This window comes from Zingiber officinale, chromosome 6B (assembly GCF_018446385.1).
Source record: "Zingiber officinale cultivar Zhangliang chromosome 6B, Zo_v1.1, whole genome shotgun sequence".
In the NCBI taxonomy this organism is placed as follows: domain Eukaryota; kingdom Viridiplantae; phylum Streptophyta; class Magnoliopsida; order Zingiberales; family Zingiberaceae; genus Zingiber; species Zingiber officinale.
The window spans coordinates 118,609,192-118,624,187 of NC_055996.1; the positions used below are offsets into that span (position 1 = coordinate 118,609,192).

Below are 14,996 nucleotides of genomic sequence, written 5' to 3' on the forward strand. Positions count from 1 at the left end.
TCCAATGACAGTCCCAGTGTACAGATATAATAACTGACAGAACCTTAGAGTGAAAACTAACTATTTGGTACCTGAAAATTATACCAAGGATTTTCTCTTAGTTGTATTTATGATCATTAGGTAATCCTATTCCAAGAAGTTTAGTTTTTAAGAAAATTTATACTTTAATAAGCACATGACACAAAGCAAGTTCATAAAAAGGTCTAGAAACTTGTCTATGATAGCACATGTTTATCTGAAGGGCACAGGTAAATATGATTTTCTACCTCTGATCAGCTTGTCTAGTTATGACATTGAGTACCTTTGATAGAGCATGTTACGCAAAATCTCAGTTGTCATGATCAGAATAGGTGCTTCTCTGTTGATAGCTGAATCTCCAGTTAGAAGGCCAACATAGTTATCACCAAATGTCCTCCTGAAAGAATTGTATAAAATCAAATAGTGCAGTTAGTGGAAGAAAGGAATTGAACTCCATCCTTGATGTAGAGTTTCTGTTCCATATAGCTTAAAAGAGATAAGGACTTCAAAAGAGGTGTTGTGCAAAAAAAAAAAAAATGGATTGAACCAATAAAGTGGTCGCCATTAAAGAAACCTACAACGGACTAAGTAATTATTATCTTTTTCTGATCCACAAATACTGACATATAAAATACCTCACCTAGAACTCCAAAAAACTACCTTAAGTAAATAAACCAAAAGGTATGGACATCACAAAATTGACTAAACTCTGACTGTGTTAGGACCAAGAAAAATGACGATACTGAGTAGCTTGACATTAAAGTGCAACTCAACAGACAACATAATATTAGTGCAATCAACCAAATAAAATGGAAAGAAGATAAGAACGTTGGGTCTGGAAGTGTCTGTTTTCACTGGTCACTTGCAATGACTTATACATTGGCTATTTAAGTGTAGAATAACCACTTAAGAATCCAGCTAATGAGCCAAATCTACCTGAAATCCCGGAATTTCTGATTTGACAAAGCCTTCAATGGTGTTGTGTAGAAGAGACGTCTTCCTCTACAAATTGTGGCTACAGCAGCAGCTTCAGCTATTAAAGTTTTCCCACTGCTTGTTGGTGCGGAAACAACGACGGATGAACCTCTCAAGAATGCTTGGATGGCTAAGCGCTAAAAAAAAAGAAGAAATAGTCGTTGGAAAACAACATATTAGTTGAACAAACATAGGACTCTTATTATCCTTCAAATACTATTGGGAAACATGAGATAACAGGAATAATGAAAATTTTTCTATAGCACCTAATGTTACAACCAAGTGTAGGAACGCTATGTAACCGAGTTAAATCATCAAGAAGCAATAAGAGAGCAAAGTTCATGTTATCATAGCCATATTTATTCTTCTAATGTACATTCTTAGGCTTGTCAGTTTTTCATTCAATTGATTAGTTTCCTTTATTTTCACTTTAATAAGTCATTCCCTTTAATTTGTCTAAAATAAATTATTTCACTTTACTTTTTCTAAGATGTATATTGTCCTCGGATAAGCACTCTCTCGGAATTATATAAACTGAATAAATGAAATTGTAACCTTGGTAGTTAGAGATTGACCCCTCAAAGTGAAAAAAAAAAAGAAGATGAAATTAAAGGAGAATGATCTTCAATTGACTAAATATATTATTGGTCAATGAGAGATCCATATAGAGAAAATTCCATCTAGATGAGAAACCCGCAAAATATGACAATTTGTTGCTTCCATTTCGAGACAAAAAAAAAAAAAATGGAACCGAACCTGGAATTTGTCAATTGGAAAGTCATATATCCCAGCGAGCTCCTCGTAATCAATGATCTCCTGGCCAAACTCTCTCACTTCAGCAAGAAGCCTGGCCACTTTCTCTGACTTCTGCTCCTCCGATTCATTATACTGCCCGGACTCCGACTCCAGCAAAGTCGCCTCCGGTTCCCCATCCTCATCCTCCTGGTCACTCTCGGTCGAAATCCCGTCTTCGTACTCTGGGGCGGATATTTCTTCGTCCTCCTCGTACTCCTCGTCCTCGTCCGCATCCGAAAGCGGCTCCTTTATCGGGGAAGTGGATCCGAGAGGGTTCACGCGGAGAAGGAAGAGGGAAGTCAACCTCGTCGGAGCGTCGACCGTGGACCGGCGAAGCGGGAAGGCACGGCGTGAGGTGGGAGGAGGGAGGAGGTGAAGCGGAGAGGCAGAGCAGAGAGCCGGTGGTGCGAGAGAGCGCATAGCGGATGGAGCTAGCGGAGTGCGACGGCACGGAGCGGTTTTATCGTCATTGCCGGATTTTTTTTATTGTTTTTTACAAATTAATTATTAAAAAATAGAGCAAATTGCTCAAAATATTACTGAATCTATAAAATCTAATAAATATATTATGAGTTAAATCCATTTTAAATTTTTTTAATTATAATAAACTTTCACAGTGTAAATTTCTTATCGTATTCGAAAATAAAATTTTCATCATGAAAATAATATAGAGAAAAAATTAAATTCTTTAATTAAATATTTTATTTTCCCACTTTAGCCAAATAAAGTAAGTTTAGAAAATTTTAGGAGAATTTATGATATTTTAAATGAATACTGTGCCTTTTTGAAAATTACCAGTAATTTGACTGGTCACCTGCGACTCTGCGAGGTCGATAATAAGTAAATGGACGAGTCGATGTGTAGATTTGTAGTAAAAACCCAGACTCATTTCTTGCCACCTCTCGCTGTCGCCGGAACCAACCAAAGGCGCATCTCTGCGCGCACTCTCCCTCTCCCTAGGGTTTCGATCCGCCCTGTGCTCCGTCTCTCCTCGTCGTCCTCTTCGATCTACGCTCTCACTGCCATCGCCACTGCCACCGCTGGTGACCATCTCCATAACCCGAGTGCAGAGTCGATCGCTCACTGATATCCCTGTTCGTATCTGCCTCTATTTCAGCTGATGGCCAAGACCAAGCCCGGCAAGAAGGACCTCGATTCCTACACTATCAAGGGCACCAACAAGGTCGTCAAAGGTATCTCCGCGATCCCTGCCCAGATGGCTTGCTCCGTTTTGGTCTATTATTCTCGACATGGTTTAATTGGTTGTGGGGGTGCCGTCGTGTCGAAGTCGGTGACTGCGTGCTGATGCGGCCGTCGGAGTCGGAGAAGCCGCCGTACGTGGCCAAGGTGGAGAAGATCGAGGTGGACCACCGTAACAACGTGCGGGTGAAGGTTCGGTGGTACTACCGCCCTGAGGAGTCCATTGGCGGCCGACGGCTGTTCCACGGCGCCAAGGAGTTGTTCCTTTCGGATCACTACGACGTGCAGAGCGCGCACACCATCGAGGGAAAGTGTATTGTGCACTCGTTTAAGAACTACACCAAGCTTGAGAATGTCGGGGCTGAGGACTACTTCTGCCGCTTTGAGTACAAGGCGGCCACTGGGGCTTTCACACCTGATCGTGTTGCCGTGTAGGTTTTGCCTGCTTTTCATCTGTTTTCTCAATGATCCGTGATCCTAGATTTCTTGTAATTGCATCTTTATATGTCAAGTTTGTGTTTTTCCTTCTTTTCGTTTCAGGTACTGCAAGTGTGAGATGCCTTACAACCCTGATGATTTGATGGTACAATGTGATGGATGCAAGGATTGGTAAGTGAGTTCGACTCCTCATTCAAGCTGTCTGACTTGTCATTTACATAATTGCTTCAAACTAGGTTTTGGAGGACACGCGGAAAAAAATTCTATTATTTTTTTTAAGTTAAAAATTGTTATTGTCTGCATGCACTCATGATTCGGAATGCTAAAGTTGGGAAATTTCTCCAATATGGGCTTGTCCATCCATCTTGCAAAATTCCTAAACAAAATCCCTCTTTTAGAAAGGCATCAACAAGATCTCTAGTTGATAGAAAAGTTGAAATGTAAATTAGTAAAACTTATAAAGAACTAAAAATGCAAAAAAAAAAAAAAAAAACAGAAAGGAATGAATTAGATAAAAAGAAAACAATTCAAGTATGATCATTGGCTGTCGATGTTTACACTCTTTTTGGTTTGGCACGCTGCTTTTAGCTTCCTTGACATCTATATAATCTTAACCCTATTTTCCATTTTTAAACTTATTGAGAGGATATAAGGACGGAGGACTTAAGTTTACGTTGATGAAACAATATGAAACAGAAAGAATTTCCTTAAGTGGCATCTACATTGAAGGATTTGGAAGAAAGGAAAGGGAGAAACTTTTAAATATCTCGTCAACTATACCGTTGACTGAACAGTAAATGTCAATCAATTAACAAGCTAACAATTTTATTCCTTATATTTTCATTCACTTTTGACTTGATCAAAACAAACAAAGCACAAATCCTCAATATTTCTTTTATCTTTGTTTATTTCTGAGTAAACAAAGACTCTTGTGTTCATCGTTGCCAAAATCAATATCAAGATAAGAACTAGATGGTCAAAACACCTAAGTATTGCCCTTATTGGATTAGTATAGTTGATGAAATTGAAAGACAAAATCATTAAGCAAAATAAAAAAAAAAGGAGAATAATTAAAATAGTGTCAGAGATAAATATATATAAGAAAACAATATGGTGCTCAATCATAACCTACTTGAAGAAAGGGAAATGTTGAAGTCACAAAAGTGTGTGTGATCGGAAGCCTCCTTTCAAGGAAAGGGAAAGGCTGAAGTCCTCCACATACACATACACGCACATGAATGTGCGCACGTCAAAGCATTCACCCTTTTGATGAAAGGGAAAGGTTGAAGTCTCATAATTAAGATGTATATTATGTTTTATTAAATATTTGATTATCAATAACACATATAATATATAAATAGTAAATAGTATTAATAGAATTATGTTAGCAACACAATACATTATCAAATTTTCAATGATATTGTAATAATTATATTGTTATGATTAGTAGGTTAATAATGGTATCAAATTAATACAATATTATTTGATAATATCATATATTAAATTATCAGCAAACGTTAGGTTATATATATATAAGATTATTAATGTGAATTTATTTATTAATTTCTTGATAATTCTTCGAATCTATGTTTTTTTTAAAAAAAAAAAACCTCATACGTCTTTGTAAGATGATCCATTTCTTAGGAAAGATTGGATTAGCCTTTCTTCCAACTTGAGCGATTCATATCAATTTTGGCAACTTGTAACCTTTCTATTCCTTCCTTTTGGTTCTAATTGATCTTCATTTCCAAATAGTAAAGTGGGCATCGTTCACTTTATCAATTTATCAGACATTTCTGACATAGCAAATCAAAATGCTAAAAGTTTTCAAAATGAAATCAAATCGGAACTGATATGCTTCAGTCCATTTAGAATTGATATTAAAAAGGTCCATCAGTGTTATCATCTTTCAAGTATTGTATACGTACATGCTTATCTATTAAGTTCAAATTTATCAATTTGACATTGTTCGAAACCATAATCCAATCGGAACTAAAATCTTATTATTTTCAAAACCAAGCCTTAAATTGATATATCAAATTTTTTTTATTTGGTTTGATTTGTCCAGTTTGTTTGTTCACTTTTCTGTTTTGATGCCCACAGTACCAATGACACAATATAAAGTAGGGAAATTCTTTAAAATAAAGTGGACTAGGGATCTTTCTAGGTCACTTAAAAATTATGGTTGAGTTATTGCTATATAGGACTTTTTTTCATTTCTTTTTGAAGCATTGTTCGAAAGCTTTTCCTTCATATCCATTTGTTTCACCACCCAAGTACTATTTGTTGTATGTCCTTTATGTTGGGAATACAATCAAGTCCCACGTTGAAAATGCATGGAAAAGATCATCGGTTTAAAAATGAAAGATATCTCCATTGATACGAGACCTTTTGGGTAGAGCCTAAAAACAAATCCATGAGGGCATAGGTCTAAAGTGGACAAATATCATATCATTGTGGAAATATGTGAATTCTTTTGGATATAACAAGTGGTATCAGAGCGAGGTTGCTCTTCACCAGACTAACCGGCGAAAGAAGCACGAGTCAGAGTCATGGTCCAGACCAAATGCCACGTGTGGTGACCTTAAACGAAGTTGACGGGAGGCTCGAAGTAGATCAAGAGTAATTGGATACTTGCAAGGAGGCTCGAAGCAGGTCAAGAGTACGGGGAGGCCTGGAGCAGGTCAAGAGTGATCGGATGCTTGAGGGGAGGTCACACCATGAGAGTGATGATGGTTTTTTGTTTGAGGGGAGGATTGTTGGGAATACAATCAAAGTTTCACATTGAAAATATATAGAAAAGATCATGGGTTTAAAAGATGAAAGATATCTCTATTGGTATGAGATCTTTTGGATAGAGTCCAAAAACAAATTTACAAGGGATTAGGTCCAAAGTGGACAATATCATACCATTGTAGAGATATATGAATTCTTTTGAACATAACACTTTATTCTGCATGAATGAATCTTACAATACTATCAATTCTAATGATATTTTCATGTAATTGTTCTATATAAAAAAATGCTCAACAAGATGCGTACATCTTGTGATTTTTCAAACCTCTAAATCTAGTAACCTTTTTCCTGTGATATTAATAATTGTTTGTCCAAAGATAGTGTGTGTTGGCGATCAGTGATAGATGTGCCAATTTATACAATTTTCTAGTAAGATTGCAAAATTATAGGAAACCTGCCTGTTAACAAAAGTAACGGTTGGAGATTAATTTAGAATCTAGTCAACCCTGTCTGCGCTAGATTTTTTTTTTTTGCTAGCCTTGATTGTTTGTATTTATCATCTTCAGTTTCCATATAATTCTGTTTGTCTCAAGTGTTTGTACACAGTCAATTTGGCATGTTTCTTGAGCTTTTTTACCTTTGCTTTCATTTTAAAGCTATTTATGTTCTTTCTTTTGTTTTATGCAAAATGTTTTATTATCATCATTTAGTTGCACCTTTCATGAACTGTCCATGTTTGAAGCATGTTGATTCTTTCACGCTGAGGCAATTCGACAATAAAATACTTATAATTTTAAATAGTCTCTTCTCTGCTTGTGGTAACCATGATTGAAGTTAGTAAGGAAGACTGACAACTAATGACTAATATAAATATATTTGTTTGTTTATTAATACAAATGTCTCTGAGAGGATTATTGACATGCTTATCTGAGCAACAATGTGAACTGATTTGATCATGGAGGTCACTATCTGAATGCATTTTGTTATACCTACAGGAAATTTTTTTGCACACTTTATCTTGTTTCAGTTTGTGGTTTCACACACGACTTTTGGAGTCCTCTTGTCCATTCATAGGATTAAGTTTCTACATAACACTGTGCCAGTGTGCAAGGTTTTGCATGAAATTATTAACCATTTAAGGTTTCTTCTCATGCACTTTTATCCATGCGTGTTATAACTCCTTTCTTGAATTGACAGAATCCCTACAAGTAATAAGTAATGCTTCTTGCCAGTGCAATAGTTTTATTCCAAAATTATGGCATGCAAGTATTTGGTATATATGGTACTTTAGTAGCTTGATTGAAAGATAAGCATATTTATTACTTTTCCAATGATGATTTGATATAATGCATAGATAACTAAAGATTTCATCTTATGCTTTCTTGTTCCATGGATGAGATCCTATTAGTTACTGTATCTATTGAGGATCAATTCTTAGGATTTAAGTTCTTGTAATCAAGGTTGTTTCTCTTTTTTCAAAAGTCTGCTTAGCTACAATTTATGCTGAGTTAAATAAATGATTATTTAAATAGGTTCCATCCATCTTGCATGGGCATGAGTACTGAACAAGCAAAAATGTTGGAACATTTTCTGTGTTTAGACTGTGACTCGGAAGATGATGCAAAAAGATCATCGAATGGATATCCAGATTCGACAATTTCTGAATCCAAGGTAATAGTACTAGTATTTATTTGTGCAATTCTTTAGGCACTCAAGTTATACTTGTTTAGAAAAAATAACTAACCGCTCTTAATTGACCAAATTCATGTGATAATTGTCATTGGAAACACCTGCTATTTCTTAGGTAGTATGACATCATTGATAATTTTGCTACGGTTGTGTAAGTGTAAACAAACCGTTCTTAGAGCTCCGTCTTCTTGGTTTTATTTTTAGGAGCATTGATTTAGTGTAGTTTTCAGTTCTCATTCTGTAGTCAGGGCAGTTTCCAACTTGCTCTAAAGATTTTTAGATTGCCCTATCAAGTCTCATAGCCTGTTGATTTAATGGTTCTCTATCAATAGTCAATATTCATTTGTGTACTTTTTCACGGATTTTACATTTTTTTTTTCGTGTTTCTTTTAAAATGCTGCAGGTTGAACCTAAGAGAAGAAAAAGGTAACTGCTAATTGCTTTAGATGGATGTGCATTTTGTAAAACCCCATCATAATGCTGGTACTATGAATGAGATTGTACAGTGCAGAGAACAAAGAGTTTGACCATAACCATTGCACTGTTATGAACTTTGTGATTGTTTAAGGTGGCAATATTTGCACTGGAGGAATCAAACGCTGGTGTTTCTCAAATCTCAAATATTCACCCCTCTTGATTACACTTCAGCCATATGAATATGCTTTAGTTTCAGTTCATGTCGTGTGTTATCTTCCAACCCCTGTCTAAACCACATCCGACCTGACCGTTCGACCTTGGACTACTAAGGAGGTGTGGTCAGGTTTCAAAATATCTCTTGTTTGAGTAAGATGTGTGGAAGTTGAAAGTTTCTGTAGGTTTTTCCTTGAATTGCTCTTTTCTTTCAGGTGAAAAATGGCATGAAATTTCTGCATCACGCGCAGAGACGGAATGAATACTAGACGGTCCGGTCCGTCTTCTTCCTTAGATTCTCCGAAACCCATAGAATCCGGTAATTTGAACATAACTTGAGTTTGGATTTGCATTTGTAATAATATTTAATTTAATTACTAATTATCAACCAATTTATTGATTAATCGGATCGTAGCTAAGAGTTGATCGCTTTTTCTTCGTGGATTTTTCATCACGTACATTCATGAACAATATTTAATATTAATTTATAAATAATTTTTTTTATTAACTAAATCTATAAGCAAAAATCGGCGATTTATCAAGCGATGCAGTTGGTTTTGCATATTATCTAAAAGCGTAGTACATTTTTAAATTGTTCAAATCACACAGCTCTTTTCATTGCCTTTTCCATAATACTTCTCTTCTTTTTTTTTATTATAATTTTTTTAAAAAAAAAACTTATTTACTTCTCTTCCTTTTTTTATTTTATTTTTTTTAAAAAAAAATTTAATTTCTCAACCTTCCTCTTTTATCTTTGCTTCCTCCATCGTTAGAGCATTGGCTATGGCTATCGTTGTCCCTTCGTCTTCGTCTTCGTCTAGCAGTATAAAGAGACATGGTAAGTCGGTGACCGTTTGAGATAAGGTTGAGTTTTGGACCGATTCATCTATCTCTTTGTCACTCCTCTCTAGCTCTTCAAGCAGGACGATGACGCGGCCTTCGTCAGTAGCTTTGCCCTTTACATGATCCCCTAGATGTTTGCTTACGCACTCAATTTCCCCCTCTCCAAATTCCTATGGGTGTAAAGTAAGGTCTTGGTCTTGGCCAGCGTCGCTGTCATCACCCTAGTCTTCCACGTTGCCCTCACTTGACTAATCGTCGGTCACTTCCGCCTCGGCCTCTCAAATGTGGTAGCATCGCTCAACTAAGCTTGGTGGATTGCATCGCCAAGGCGAACTGTTTCGGCGCATGGAACGCTTCAGCTGGGCAGCCTTTTTTGTTTGCGTACATCACTTGGTTCCCTTTGAAGGATGCTTAAATTGTAATCATTGCCGTATCGTGATCCTCACGCCGTTGCATTTCATTTACGACAATTTATCATCAGACGTATATGGTATATTGTATTTATCAAAAGATGTATCATCGTTTGGTATTTATCAAAAGACATATGTAAATGATGTGTAATACCGAATATAATCCTTCCACCAATCTCCTCTGATCAGTCATCATTTCCCAGGCATCCGAACCACATTTTTGAATAACTTTGATTTTAAAAAAATAAATTTGATCATTAGTGTACCTTCCTCCTTCGTGACATGCGAGTGCAGCTTCCTCTTGTGAAACCCTAGTTTAGTGACCTCGAGTGTTTCTCAAGCGGCATCAAGTATTTCAGTTCAATTAAAACCCAGGACTGTTCGCGAGCCAACAGTGAAGGATTCTAGGGTTTGCATCAATCAGCTAGTATCATAATGGCGCAAAAATATCGGTCGAGTGTATCATCATTCTCTCCACATCAATTAGCTGTAAAGGTTGTCATTTTACAAACTCTGTGATCTTGAGAAGCTGAACTAGTATGATTAAATTTTTTTATTTTTATAAAGTATAGGGTTCAGTTGATGTTGGACAGAAACTGCATTGGAACAGTGTTCTCGGTCACTTTAAAAGTTTTTTTCAAGCATCCACGAAGAAAGGAACGCATGAAGGGTCTGTTATTTTACATTACCGACACATAATGCTGATCAAACAGTCATCCTTTCGTATTTTTTTGGACATAGAAGATATGCAGCACATCCGTGGGATTTTGGTAAATATATTTCAAAATTGGGATTCAAGTAGTCAAACCTTTAGATTCTCAGGTACAATTTATAATTTCATATTTTAATCACAAAGTAGTTGTATGGTAAAATTTAATCTTTTGCTAAACTTGGGCCTGATACGATGCTGTATCAGGCCTAACGTGAGTCTGATACAATGTCGTATCAGGCCCAACGTGGGCCTGATACGATGCCGTATCAGGCCTAACGTGTGCTTGATATGACATCGTATCATGTCCATGGTGTTCCTAATACTTTTGTATGTGTTGGTAGAAGTCTAATAATAAGTTAACTTGGTCAGGTGTTCCGGTTGGCTTCACAAGAGGAGACGTTTCATTACTGCTTGGTATTGCAGACCGAGGAGCTTCAATTCCGATGAATTCAGCTAAAGCATCCAGTGACATCTTTCTAACTTACTTCTCAAACAAAAAAGAAGCTACTAGATCAAGAATTGAGGAGTTGCTTAAATTTTATGGCAATCGCGTTGAAGGCGAAGATGATGTTTTATTATTTTGCAAATTCTATATTTTGTATATATTTGTTTGTGTATTATTTTCTTCTAGTACATATAAGGTCACATTAAGTCTTATAGATATAGTAGATGATTTTGAGAATCTTGATAGATTTAACTGGGTTGAAGCAATCCATGAATTTATGACTCCACAATTACCTAAGATTGGGGACATATTTTCATCAACTCAGACAAAAAAGTCTAACACCAACCTCCCTTACCTAAAGGGATTTGCTGGTCTTTTGGTAGTAAGTGTATAATTTATGTGAAATTTTTTAATATTTTGTGGACATTTTTAAAATAGTTAACCCTTGTGATGGTGAATCAGGCATGGTTTTTGGAGCATGTTCCAATCCAAAAACCATACAACATAAAAGGAGCAAGAATAAATAAGTGGAGGAATATTCCTTCACATATTAGTAAGGTGAGGGAATTGATTGACCAAGTCTCATCTGAAGAGGTAAATTTTGAATACTTTGACTATAGTTTGGTTAAAAATTCTTGTTTTAACATGTGGTTTAATATTCTTACAGGTTGTGATTGACTTAATTCCTAACCAAGATGAAAGATCATTGGTTGAGAACCTTGCTGGTGTTGATGACAGTCCACATGCAATGGAGGCATCACAAATTGAAGTCACTGTAAGAGGAAGGCAGATTAATAAGGAGTGTTGTAATTGCATTATTCAAGCAAACAGAATTAAAGAGCTAACAATGGAGAACATGCAATTGAAGGAGAGGGTGAAAGAATTACTTAAAATAGTTGAAAATAAAGACATGGAATCTCAATATAGTGAGCCTGTAGACGATCCTCAAATTGAACCGGTAGGTGTTACAACAAGAAGTAGGAGAGGACGTGACAGAAGTTGCTATGATTACAGGGATACTCCAATTGATAGTTCATTGTGGCTCAAAATTTTACCTAAGAGGCAGCATAGAAATATACAAATAAGTGAGCCTGCGGAGAAAGTTACAAGTCTAGGAGAAGGAAAAAAAAGTTGTCAAAGAATATGTTGTTGTGGGCAAGTGGAAAGGAAAAATTGATTTGGATGAAATGGAAGAAGAAATTAATATTGTACAATTGATGGAAGACAAATCTGATGAAGAGGCAGAGAAGGATGTAGATATGTTTGCCAAATATGACAAAATGAGGAAACAAGCAATTGCTGTAAGACGATATCTGTAAATTTCATTGTAATTCACTACAAGAAAAAAGCTAATAGACAATGCTTTTAAAGAGTTGTCTTTGTGCCTGAAAAAACGTTGTTAAAGGCACTGTTGTTAAAAGTCTGCTCAACGACAACGCTTTTAAAGCGTTGTCATTTGTAGCAAAGACAACGCTTTTGCAACGCTTTAAAAGCGTTGTCGGTTTATGCAAAGGCAACGTTTTGCAACGCTTTTAAAGCGTTGTTGTTGGTAGAAAAGACAACGATTTTGCAACGCTTTAAAAGAGTAGTCATATTTTGCAAAGACAACGCTTTAAAAGCGTTGTTGTTTTTTTTACAAAGACAACACTTTTTGCAATGCCTTAAAAGCGTTGTCGTTTTAAAGAAAAAAAATTTTAAAAAATATTTAAAAATCATTATTTTTATATTTACGAAACTATTATTTTTCTTTTACCATGTCTAGATTCAAATTTGACATATAATCAACTCAGCTAATGATTTCAAACTCATACCAAAATAATAGAAATCTGACGTTGAAGTAATATTAGTATTTAATTACATGAGAAGCTAGTAAATATCAAAATTAACACTAATTCTGTTTCAAAGTAGATAGTGATATTCACATATAAAACAAAAGAGCACAAAAAAATTGTTTTGAATAGCTACAATCTGTTTAGCCAACAATCTGTTTACTTCTAAGAAGTAGCTACTAAATACTGAATACTGAAGAAGTAGCCAACAAGTTGTTTACTCAAACAGTATAGTAGTTACTGAATCTAGACGCTTAGTGTACTGATCAATTACTGAATCCAGACGCTCCTTAATGAACTGATCTCGACTGTCCTGTATCCACCTACAAAAGTAGCAATAACATGTTTCAAGTCTATACATGAGCATTACTGATGGCTCTCAAAAGAAACAAAACAATCATTGGAGACGAATGAATGAATACTCACAACCAATATTAGATGAACAATCATTGGAGAACTAGTATTAGATGCTAAAATTGCATAAACTTTTGAAATCCTATCAAGTTCTGAAAATAACTACTTTTTTTTTACTTCAAATTCCACAATGGCTTCAATTATGACATCTGCACTTTTAAGATCTTCTAAACTTGATGTGTATCTCGAGTGGTTCAACAAATCAGTACCTACAAGCCATAACACAGATGCAACAAGTGTTGGAAAATGAAACCCTATAAGCTCTCATTTGCAACAGCAGAGTATCAAGCCATTAATGGCTGGGCAGCATGAAGGAGAGGGACTATCTAATGCATACGTGTTTAATAAGGCTGAGAAAACAGGGACAATGACGGAGTCATTACAGATTAGTATGGAGAATAGTAGGTTTCTCAATTTTTGCACTGCAGTTCAGATGTGCAGTTTCGGAAATCAGATTACTGTCCTGGCAAATTCTGAAGCAACAGATGTTTTCAACAACCAGTGAAATAGGGACTGATGAGACCATTTATAGCAGCAAATTGGAGGAAAGACCTTCAATGGTACATACAAATTCTCGAACACCATTCCAAGGAGTATGAAAGAACCTTTTTTTTTTTAATTCTGATTTCTACATCTGATACTCTACAATATCTAATAACTGAAGCTGTCTTGAGTTTTCATAATCAGCAACCATCAACTGACTTGACTTGCCTTGCTGTTTTTTTGGGAAAACCAAGAGAGGATTAAAAAAGACTAGCAACCATCGTTCATGAAATTTTCTTCAGTTATGTTCAAAGGGAAACGAGTGATTTTCCTACACAAGGCTAAATGGAGGTACCAAAAAGGTGAACAACCCATATAAGAAACTTCCGAACATAAATGGAGGTACTCAGAGAATACCCACTGGTATTGATCAACATTAGAGTTGTGAAGGTTACAACATTGCTATGGCGACTTCATAGCAAACAATAAAAAGTTGCATAAAGAACCAAACACCAAATTTTACCATCAAACATTAGTAAAAGTTGTAGACATTTCAAATCAAAATAAACGAGTTCAAAATGTGAAACTTTGCTAGAGAATCAACTATAATATGATAAAATATGGTTTGTAGTACTCAGTATAACATCCATTTCTCAATTTTTGTCTTATGTCGCATCGGTGTTTTTTATTTCATATTTACATGAAGTATATATCTTGTAATACAAGCAAATATCCTGAAGTTCAATAATACAGATCTATAGTAAGCTTCTACGCCTACAACTAATGAAGTTCTATAAGAACTTCTTATGAGACATCAGTTGAGGTTTGTGCTGTTTACATTCCTTTCTAATTTATTTGTATGGAGTCATTAGAAAAGCCAAAATGAAGGGTAGAAACTCAATATAGCCCGAAATTCATATTTCTTCTAAAGAAGCAAAAAGTTGCTTCTTGCTAAAGATAATGAACTTAGTTACATAAATCTTAGCTAAAACAAGGTAATGAACTTACATAAACTTGAACGCACCTACTCATAAATATGATCTTGTATACATTCTGTCAACTCCGATCGCACCTCATCAATTTCTTCTCGAGAATACTCTGCTTAGCTTGTGTGAACTGTGAACATTAATGAGGAAAAAAAATCAACATTGACTTTGCATATTTTAAATAGTTTATTTCAAATAATTTGAGACATAAGCAAGTAAACATTACTATAAATTGAATCTCTTTCGATAATTTTGACTTCTTCAACAATTTGTCTCATAAATCACATCACATAGTAACCATATTATTTGACATCTTGTAATAAGCTTTATGAAGCATAAGCTTTACGAAGCAATCAAAATGTAGTCTAGATTACTATGTAAGATTTGAAAAAA

General features: G+C 35.4%; 2 protein-coding genes across 5 annotated transcripts in view; one reads left to right on the forward strand and one right to left on the reverse strand.

The window, feature by feature from the left end:
* Positions 1–2,229, reverse strand: part of LOC121989229 (DExH-box ATP-dependent RNA helicase DExH15 chloroplastic-like) — a 31,524-nt gene extending 29,295 nt beyond the window's left edge. The window contains exons 1-3 of the mRNA XM_042543130.1: positions 1,750–2,229; positions 955–1,130; positions 302–415 (exon numbers count right to left, since the gene is read on the reverse strand). Coding sequence (XP_042399064.1) covers positions 302–415; positions 955–1,130; positions 1,750–2,208 — 749 coding nt within the window. The 5' untranslated portion in view covers positions 2,209–2,229. The remainder of the gene's footprint in view (positions 1–301; positions 416–954; positions 1,131–1,749) is intronic.
* Positions 2,230–2,647: 418 nt separating this feature from the next.
* LOC121989230 (chromatin remodeling protein EBS-like) lies at positions 2,648–8,873 on the forward strand. Of its 4 annotated transcripts, none has more exons than XR_006114208.1 (6): positions 2,648–2,981; positions 3,077–3,419; positions 3,529–3,597; positions 7,695–7,833; positions 8,255–8,611; positions 8,697–8,873. XR_006114208.1 is itself a non-coding variant. In XM_042543132.1 (6 exons), exons 2-6 carry the CDS (start codon positions 2,909–2,911, stop codon positions 8,279–8,281), a joined length of 651 nt encoding a protein of 216 aa, XP_042399066.1. In that variant the 5' UTR covers positions 2,648–2,831; positions 2,906–2,908; the 3' UTR covers positions 8,282–8,873. The 4 variants fall into 4 exon arrangements, 2 of the variants coding, with proteins under 2 accessions (XP_042399066.1, XP_042399065.1); XR_006114207.1 differs by having other exon boundaries at positions 8,255–8,601; XM_042543132.1 differs by having other exon boundaries at positions 2,648–2,831; positions 2,906–2,981; positions 8,255–8,873.
* The last annotated feature ends 6,123 nt before the right edge of the window (positions 8,874–14,996 follow it).

Coding starts and splice junctions, on each gene's coding strand:
- LOC121989230 (XM_042543131.1), top strand. CDS start 2,909: ATGGCCAAGACCAAGCCCGGCAAGAAGGACCTCGATTCCTACACTATC. Junction 2,982..3,076: donor CACCAACAAGGTCGTCAAAG/GTATCTCCGCGA, acceptor GTCGTGTCGAAG/TCGGTGACTGCGTGCTGATG. Junction 3,420..3,528: donor ACACCTGATCGTGTTGCCGT/GTAGGTTTTGCC, acceptor TTTTCGTTTCAG/GTACTGCAAGTGTGAGATGC.